Raw genomic sequence first — 10,190 nt, 5'->3', positions numbered from 1 at the left:
AAACTTTGATCAATGTTTACATACAGTAATGGTTACTGGGAAGTGTACCGACGTTATCAGGGGGATTTTTTGGTTTGGGTGTGGGGTTCAGGGGAGGGGCTATATGGGAGTATCTTTCCTTGGAGGAATATTTCATGGGGGAAGAGAAATTCAATGAAAAGGGCGCAGGATTTTCTAGCATTACTATTAAAAAAAAAAAAAAACACTGAAAAAGATTTTTCAATTGAAAGTAAGGAGAAGCATTAAAACTTAAAACGAACAGAGATTATTACGCATATGAGGGGCTCTAAAAATATTTTAGCATAAAGAGTGAGGTACTTAGGAGGAGATAAATACTTCGCTCTTTATGCTAAAATTTTTTTAAGTAATTTCAACTATTTATTCAACGGCCTTTCTGATTCAGGGCTCATTCTTAAAGAATTGGGACAAAACAAGATTTAGTGTGAAGAGCGAGGTATTAACGAAGGGACCAACCCCCTCATATATAATCAAAAATATAAGAAGTTAATTCTTAAGTTACATATATTTTTTACTAATAAAAACGTTCGTTAAAAATTAAAAGATCTAGTTGCCTTTTTAAGTAACCGAAAAATTGGAGGGCAACTAGGCCTCCTTCCCCACCCCTTATTTCTCAAAATCGTCTGATCAAAACTAAGAGAAAGCCATTTAGCCAAAAAAAGAATTAATATGCAAATTTCTTTTTAATAATTTATGTACGGAGAGCCAAAATCAGACAAGCATTAATTCAAAAACTTTCAGAAATTAAATAAAAAAAACAAGTTTTTTGAAATGAAAGTAAGGAGCGACATTAAAACTTAAAACGAACAGAAATTACTCCGTATATGAAAGGGGATTTTCCTCCTCGACACCCCGCTCCTTGCGCTAAAGTTTGATTCTTTCTCGCAACTCTACTTTTTAAAACAATAAAAAACTTTAGCGTAAAGAGCGGGGTGTCGAGGAGGAAAAGCCCCTTTCATATGCGTAGTAATTTCTGTTCGTTTTAAGTTTTAATATCACTCCTTACTTTCATTTCAAAAAACTTGTTTTTTTTATTTAATTTAGCAAAACTTAGTGTTTATGTAAGCATGCTTCGAGAATAAGTTCCTCAACAAGTGCCTGGGAAATGTACCTTTTATATTCTTCCCACGGAAACCAAGTCAGCTTGGGCAGTAGCATTAGCTTCTTACTGAAAACATCTAAGCATACAAAGTTACAAAGAGAAAAAAGAGGAAAATAAGATTTTAGTTATTTATTTGATCCAACAGAAATAATAAGTACAATATGAGGCACCATAACACTGAATTTGGCACACACCCTGAACCTTTTGTTATGAATGGAATTCTGACAGGAATGTGGAAGTTTTGACAATTTCATAAGCAAATTGTGCACAATAAATGAAGCAACTCCAGGAATAAAATTATAAAAAAAAATCCACACAAAACGAGCAAATAACTCCGAAATTGATAGTGAAAAAATCAGTATGTTTTGACAAGGAAACCACAAATGTGAGCCATCGAGTAAACACTAACTAATCGATAACTAAACCAACTTAGAAATTGATGGATGCATCTGAGGCATCAGAAAGGGATTATCAATCGGAACGGGATTATCGGGACAACGGATCACTACTCTCCAACATTGGTTAGAACCTTTATTTCCAGTTTTATTATCTTTATGCTATATTATCAAGTAATTCAAGAAAGTGCACCGACTTGGCAACAGTGTAAACTTTCTAACTTTATTTGTTATTTTACACCCCTAGGAAAAAAAAATGAAAGGAAAGAAAAAAGAAAGAGGTCCTGTTTTTTTTTTTACATTCGAAGATAAAATCAAAATCTAAAAAATTATGACGCCAAACGCTTCCGCTGATTAGTAAATATATGAACGATATTTATCCCGCTGTTAATCATTTTGTTTCGTTAAATCTAAGAAATAATCTGAAGCCTAGTTGTCAATGAATATAAAAAGCTCAAGTTATGGCGATTTCTTAACTGCTAGCTTTGAATATTTAGTTTTTTGCACCTAAAAATATGTAATTGTTCATTAAGACTTTTACATACTCTCTTTTAATCCATTTGCTTTTCCTGAGTCTAGGCGTTTACTTTTATTGAGTCATATTTTAGTGCACCAAAAACTCAAATCCAGTTATGTACACCCCTAACTCACAACACGAAGCCCTATTAACTTCAACCCAAATACATCTGAGCCTCATGTCACCCTGCCAGAATTTTTAAAGGGAAAGTAGTTACGATTTGGTCTTGAAAGGAGTCCAAGTTTGGTTTGCAGAAAGGCAATCCAAATTTTTCTTCAGCGAAATATATTTAAAAGCAAAGGCGTTACAAACTAGGTCATAAATTTAAACTTTAAGGCAATTGATTTTAACGCTCAAGCACCCAGGTCCGTAGGGAGGGTCGACCTCTCTAAATTTCATGAGTTTTAAGCGTTTTTTTCCCTAATAACTGCTTACAATTTTCATATTTCACCTGTTCTTAGGAGTTTTGACAAATTTCCCCCCCCCCCCGCCCTCATCAAACAAGTTCCTACAAATCAAACCATATTTTCGATACAAAAGAAAAATTTAAGTAGCACTATTTATTTGGGGCTGATTCTTACCGAGGTAGATTTATTTGAGACCTGTATTTGCCAACATGTAAGATTTATCATATCGTCGCTTGTTTAATAGTAAAATCTATCCTAACCACGTATCATGACGGGGGGGGGGGGGAGCAAGAGATGCCTTTCTTTTCTCCCCTCTGAGAACCTTTGTGTCTTCGAACTTCAATCAGAAGCTAAGAACATCGTTTTTTTCAATGACTTCTCTCGTTAGATAATAAGCTTTTATTGACGCTTCACAGTGTATTCTATATACAAATTTGGCCTACGAGGGTAATGGCTACAGGACTGTCCACAGAAAGGTTGCAACTATGCAATTAGTGTAAAAGGGCTCGAAAGATGACCACAAAAAAATAACAAGCAAATATAACAATAATATACATTCATACATCACGAAAAAAAATGAATTATATCCTAAAGTAAAGGAAAAAAGTTTAAGTAGATTTTCAACGACAATAAACGTAAATAAGTATCCAGTTTACAAGCCAGAAATAACAACCAAAACCGATTTTTTTTTTAAATGTCTTGTTTCCAAAATTAGTAAAGAGAAGAAATTTAAACATTTAATCTATATAAATAGAATCAAGAAAGTTTGTGTTTATACCATGAAAAAAATAAGGTAATCTAATCAAGTTCGAAACGAGTAAGTTTTACAGAATAATCTTGCCATTTGAAGGCTAAGGCTGTCGACGACCATGGTGAGCGAGGAGAGTAGAGGGAAACGAAGCTGACGAAGCAAAGCTTTTGCTAGCAATTGCGACGCTGCAGCCATCTCTATTGTTATTGATTATTTAAAAAACAATAGAAGTAAAAATATTGTGTCTGTATAAGTTAAAGAGACAGTTTAAGTAGTTTGTTTGCATTAAGAACATACACAGAAATTAATATAGGAAACGGGGACAAATCTAAAAACAAACAGGCAACTGTGGCAAAACTTGTAAAAATATTATTTCGGGAGATCGGTGGTGGAAGCCTCGTCTGGAGGTGTTTTCAGTCACCGCCAACTACACATTATACAACATTTCGATGAAATATTAAATCTTCATATTTGTTAACTAACCAGTCAAAGTGCTTTACGGTCCATGCTTGAAAAAATTATAGCTACAATGAATATCCGAAATCATTTCACCCAAATAGAAAGGGTTGATTGCCCAGTTTGTAAGAGATGTGAGGAGGTCATGGAAACAAGAAGCTATCTGACAGAGGAATGTCTCTCCAGGCTTAGATACCGCCAGGAGATACTCCATGCATCGGATGTTGAGCGGAAAGACATAATTAAAGATAGTATTGTACGGCACCTATATACAGCAAAGTATGCTAAGGATGGGGGAACTAAATATTAGTGAACCTACAACTAATTAGTTTATTGAGGAGGGGAACCGAAAGGAAGCGACGAGCCTTTTATGGCCTGAGCAACGAATCTGTCGGGCAAGTCTGCCGTAATAATAACAGTAACGGTGGAAAATGGAAATTTTTTCGACTTTCGATTGCTTCCATTTTCCACAAAGGCTTATACTACAATATCAAACACAAGTTGTGTTTCGAAGCTTTCGATTTGCACTTATCATAACGTCAGTCAGTAAAAATTACCGGGCAAATCCCAAGCAAAAATAATCTTTCAGATCAGGAAGTTAGACTCAAGTACTTATTTATATTATGTATCATGCCGAGAAGTTCGATAATAAAAGATTTCACCTAAAACTAAAACAAGCCGCAGGGGATAGCAAATGGGATTACAAGTTATCCCCATAAGTACCTATGTATTTTTTTTTTCTATGAATTCAATCACTTCACATTTCTTGTCTAAAAGTAGCACTGAATTTTGATGTTTTTTGGCGAGTCAAATACAAAAAAAAAAAAAAAAAAAAAAAAATATTAATGACGATAATTTTCTCTAGTTTCAGTTCCATGTGTCTTTTCGGACACAATAAGTTTTAATAATGTTCACGTTGTACTGGCATCCTTGCAAAAGCACTAAATTAAATATATATATATATATATATATATATATATATATATATATATATATATATATATATATATATATATATAAGTTAACGCAGACAGTCTGTAGTTAATTTGGCGTATTTAGGAACCAAACAAAAGAAGAATTTAAGCTTAAGTTAAAAAAAAAAAAAAAAAAACAGCAATAGACCAAATTGGAGGTTGATTATAATGCAAAACATTTGATTTTAATATCTGTAAATCAAAATGAAAGAAGAAAGCTACTATTTTCATATCTTTCTGCACAGCAGCAAATGAATTGGCTTATTTGACATCCCTCAAATCAACACTAGCCTTGGAAAGTTGAAATTTAAAAAAAAGAATGATAGAAAGAAGAAAACAGATGGTCAGAATATAATCAGCTATAGGCACGTACGGTAATTCATTCATGGTGGTACACGAAAGCAATATTTGTCGACCTATTATAACACACTGTCTGTACATTTTTGGAATAGTTTCTCCCTCTCATAAGGATAATTACAATCCTTGAGCTTTTCAAATTAGATTATACACAAGCAAAAGAGTCGTCCAATGGGATCCAAGAAATGGCAGCCCGTGAATTTCACAACGTTTTTAAAAATTTAGCAACGAACTTAGTGATGCATGCTCTATAAAAGTAATGCAAAAAAAAAACCCAGAAAGTAATCAGAATTTTGGCAGAATACAATGAGGAAGACAAAAGACGATTCCAACTGAAAACAAAACGAATTGGATTTTTGACGAATAGCGAAAACAGTATTTTCCAGGAATTTAATTTTTCACCAATGGGCTTTCAAGTATAAGTGGGCATTTTTCCATGCATCGCAAGACAATTGTTGATATATATTCATCTCTATCTTTCAATCGCTGCCGCAGTGTGTACACCATGTTCATTAACTCCTGAAAAAAATATATATAAATATACAATTAAGAATTTATGTGCACTTTTTGGGTACACTTAAAAAAAAAAAAAACAAGAGTTAAGAGCTCATATGACACTTGTGACGAGGCAAGAAGAGCTAAGAGCCAAGAGATATTATGGTATGAGCTCTAACAAAATTCTATGAATCAATACATGGATTTAAAAGGAAAATAAGAGGCTTAATGCCGGTCAGGATTTAAAATAAGAGCTCTGAGTCACGATGTCCTTCTAAATATCAAAATTCATTAAGATTCGATCACCCACTCGTAGGTTATCAATACCTAATTTTTTTTAATTTTTCCTCTCCCTTTAGCCCCCCCAGATGGAAGAAACTGGAAAAACGACTTTATCAAGTCAATTTGTGCAGCTCCCTGACACGCCTACCAATTTTCATCGTCCTAGCACGTCCAGAAGCACCAAACTCGCCAAATCACTGACCCCCCCCCCAAGTCCCCCAAAGAGAGCAAATCCAGTACGGGTCCGTCAATCACGTATCAAGGACATTTGCTTACTCTATCCACCAAGCTTCATCCCGATTCCTCCACTCCAACTGTTTTCCAAGGTTTCCCCCTCCAACTCCCCCCAATGTCAAAATATATGGTCAGGATTTGAAATAAGAGCTCTGAGACATGAATTCCTTCTAAATATAAAATTTCATTAAGATCCGATCACCTATTCGTAAGATAAAAATACCCCAATTTTCACGTTTTCCAAGAATTCCGGTTCCCCCCCCCAACTCCCCCCAATGTCACAGATTCTGGTCGGAAATTAAAATTAGAGCTTTAAAGCACAAGATCCTTCTAAATATCAAATTTCATTAAGCTCTGGTCAACCTTTCGTAAGTTACAAATACCTCAATTTTCAAAATTACCCCCCCCCAACTCTACCAAAGAGAGAAGATCCGGTCCGGTTATGTCAGTCACGTATCTTAGACAAGTTTTTATTCTTCCCATCCAGTTTCATCTTGATCTCACCGCTTTAAGTATTTTCTAAGATTTCCAGTCCCCCTAACTGCCCCCAATTACGCTAGATCCGTTTGAGATTTAAAATAAGAGATCTGAGTTACGAGGTCCTTCTAAATATGAAGTTTCGTGAAGATCCGATCACTTCTTCGTAAGTTAAAAATACGTCATCTTTCTAATTTTTCAGAATTAACCCCTCCCAATAGGGCGGATCCATTCCAATTATGTAAATCACGTATCTAAGACTTCTGCTTATTTTTCCCACCAAGTTTCATCCCGATCCCTCCAATCTAAGCGTTTTCCATGATTTTAGGTTCCCCCACCCTAAACTCCCCCCAATGTCACCAGATCCATTCGGGATTTAAAACAAAAGCTTTGAGACACGATATCCTTCTAAATATCAAATTTCATTAAGATCCGATCACCTATTCGTAAGATAAAAATACACCAATTTTCACGTTTTCCAAGAATTTCGGTTTCCCCTTCCAACTCCCCCCAATGTCACAAGATATGGTCGGAATTTAAAATTAGAGCTTTAAAGCACAATATCCTTCTAAATATCAAATTTCATTAAGATCTGGTCACCCTTTCGTAATTTACAAATACCTCAATTTTCAAAACTACCCCCCTCCCTAACTCCACCAAAGAGAGCAGATCCAGTCTGGTTATGTCAGTCACGTATCTTAGACAGGTTTTTATTTCTTCCCATCCAGTTTCATCCTGATCTCACCGCTTTAAGTATTTTCTAAGATTTCCGGTCCACCCAACTGCCCCCCCCCCCAATTACGCTGGATCCGGTAGAGACTTAAAATAAGAGATCTGAGTTACAAGGTACTTTCAAATATGAAGTTTCATGAAAATCCGATCACTCCTTCGTAAGTTAAAAATACGTCATTTTTTCTGATTTTTCAGAATTAACCCCCCCCCCTCCCAATAGAGCGGATCCGTTCCAATTGTGTAAATCACGTATCTAAGACTTCTGCTAATTTGTAGCCCCCCAAGTTTCATCCCGATCCCTCCAATCTAAGCGTTTTCAATGATTTTAGGTTCCCCCACCCCAAACTCCCCCCAATGTCACCAGATCCGGTCGGGATTTAAAATAAGAGCTTTTAGACATGATATCCTTCTAAATATCAAATTTCATTGAGATTCGATCACCCGTTCGTAAGTTAAAATTACCTAATTTTTTCTACTTTTTCATAAGTAAACCCCCCCCCCCCAACTACCCCAAAGAGAGCAGATCCGTTCCGGTTATGTCAATCATGTATATAGGACTTGTGCTTATTTTTCCCACCAAGTTTCATCCCGATCCCTCCAGTCTAAGTATTTTCCAAGTTTTAGGTTTCCCCGTCCCAACTCCCCCCCCAATGTCACAAGATCCGGTTGGGATTTAACATAAGAGCTCTGAGACACAATATCCTTGTAACTATCAAATTTAATTGAGATCCGATCACCCGTTCGTAAGTTAAATATACCTTGTTTTTCTCTAATTTTTCAGAATTACCACCCCCCCCAATTACCCCAAAGAGAGCGGATCCGTTCCGGTTATTTCAATCATGTATCTAGGGCTTGTGCTTATTTTTTCCACCAAGTTTCATCCCGATCCCTCCACTCTAAGTGTTTTCCAAGTTTTAGGTTTCCCCCTCTCAACTCCCCCTCCCAATGTCACCGGATCCGGTCGGGATTTAAAATAAGAGCTCCGAGACACGATATCCTTCTAAATGATAAATTTCATTGAGATCCAATCACCCGTTCGTAAGTTAAAAATACCTAATTTTTTCTAAATTTTCAGAATTAACCTCCCCCAACTACCCCAAAGAGAGTGGATCCGTTCCGGTTATGTCAATCATGTATCTAGGACTTGTGCTTATTTTTCCCACCAAGTTTCATACCGATCCCTCTACTCTAAGTGTTTTCCAAGATTTTAGGTTTCCCCCTCCCGTATACCCCCCCCCCCCCCCCCAATGTCACCAGATCCGATCAGGATTTAAAATAACAGCTCTGAGACACGATATCCTTCCAAACATCAAATTTCATTAAGATCTGATCAACCGTTCGTAAGTTAAAAATACTTCAATTTTTCTATTTTTTCCCAATTATCGGGCCCCCACTCGCCCCCAGATGGTCAAATCGGAAAAACGACTGTTTCTAATTTAATCTGGTCCGGTCCCTGATATGCGTGCCAAATTTCATCGTCCTAGCTTACCTGGAAGTGCCTAAAGTAGCATAACCAGGACCGACAGACCGACAGAATTTGCGATTGCTATGTCTCTTGGTTAATACCAAGTGCCATAAAACCAAGAGCTAAGAGCTCATATGGCACTTGTGACGAGGTGAGAAGAGCTAAAAGCCAAGAGATCATATGGTATGAGCTCTAACAAAATTCTATGAATCAATAGATTGATTTAAAAAGGAAAATAAGAGGCCTAATGCCGGTCAGGATTTAAAATAAGAGCTCTAAGTTACGATGTCCTTCTAAATATCAAAATTCATTAAGATCCGATCACCCACTCTTAAGTTATAAATGCCTAATTTTTTCTAATTTTTCCTCTCCCTTTAGCCCCCCAGATGGTCGAATCTGGGAAAACGACTTTATCAAGTCAAATTGTGCAGCTCCCTGACACGCCAACCAATTTTCATCGTCCTAGCACGTCCAGAAGCACCAAACTCGCCAAATCAGTGAACCCCTCCCCCAAACTCCTCCAAAGAGAGCAAATCCAGTACGATTCTGTCAATCACGTATCAAGGACATTTGTTTATTCTATCCACCAAAATTCATCCCGATTCCTCCACTCCAAGTATTTTTCCAAGATTTCCCCCTCCAACTCCCCCCAATGTCAAAAGATCTGGTCGGGATTTGAAATAAGAGCTCTGAGACATGGATTCCTTCTAAAAATCAAATTTCATTAAGATCCGATAATCTATTCATAAGGTAAAAATACCCCAATTTTCATATTTTCCAAGAATTCCGGTTTTCCCCTCCAACTCCCCCAATGTCACAGGATCTGGTCGGAATTTAAAATTAGAACTTTAAAGCAGAAAATCCTTCTAAATATCAAATTTCATTAAGATCTGGTCACCCTTTCGTAAGTTACAAATACCTCAATTTTCAAAATTACCCCCCCCCCAATTATACCAAAGAGAGCAGATCCAGTCCGGTTATGTCAGTCACGTATCCTAGACAGGTTTATATTCTTCCCATCCAGTTTCATCCTGATCTCACCGCTTTAAGTATTTTCTAAGATTTCCGGTCCCCCAAACTGCCCCCCCCCCCCAATTACGCTTGATCCGGTTAAGATTTAAAATAAGAGATCTGAGTTACGAGGATCTTCTAAATATGAAGTTTCATGAAGATCCGATCACTCCTTCGAAAATTGAAAATACGTAATTTTTTCTTATTTTTCAGAATTAGCCCCCCCCCCAATAGAGCGGATCCGTTCCAATTATTTAAATCACGTATGTAAGACTTCTGCTTATTTTTCCCAACAAGTTTCATCCCGATCCCTCCAATCTAAGCGTTTTACATGATTTTAGGTTCCCCCACCCCAAACTTCCCCCAATGTCACCAGATCCGGTCAGGATGTAAAATACGAACTTTGAGACACGATATCCTTCTAAACATCAAATTTCATTGAGATCAGATCACTCGTTCGTAAGTTAAAAATACCTAATTTTCTCTAATTTTTCAGAATTAACCCCTCTCCCAACTA

At 36.7% G+C, this 10,190-nt stretch overlaps 1 protein-coding gene across 2 annotated transcripts in view; it reads right to left on the bottom strand.

Annotated features, from left to right (window-relative positions):
• Positions 1 to 1,234: 1,234 nt before the first annotated feature.
• LOC136043062 (uncharacterized) overlaps positions 1,235 to 10,190 on the bottom strand; it is a 60,083-nt gene continuing 51,127 nt past the window's right edge. For both annotated transcript variants that reach the window (XM_065727965.1, XM_065727966.1), the window contains one exon: positions 1,235 to 5,496. In XM_065727965.1, coding sequence (XP_065584037.1) covers positions 5,368 to 5,496 — 129 coding nt within the window. In that variant the 3' untranslated portion in view covers positions 1,235 to 5,367. The remainder of the gene's footprint in view (positions 5,497 to 10,190) is intronic.

The sequence above is a fragment of the Artemia franciscana genome, unplaced genomic scaffold (genome assembly GCF_032884065.1).
Source record: "Artemia franciscana unplaced genomic scaffold, ASM3288406v1 Scaffold_289, whole genome shotgun sequence".
NCBI classification, from domain to species: domain Eukaryota; kingdom Metazoa; phylum Arthropoda; class Branchiopoda; order Anostraca; family Artemiidae; genus Artemia; species Artemia franciscana.
Note: the sequence above shows the minus strand (reverse complement) of the source record. Positions and strands in the feature narration are given on the sequence as shown.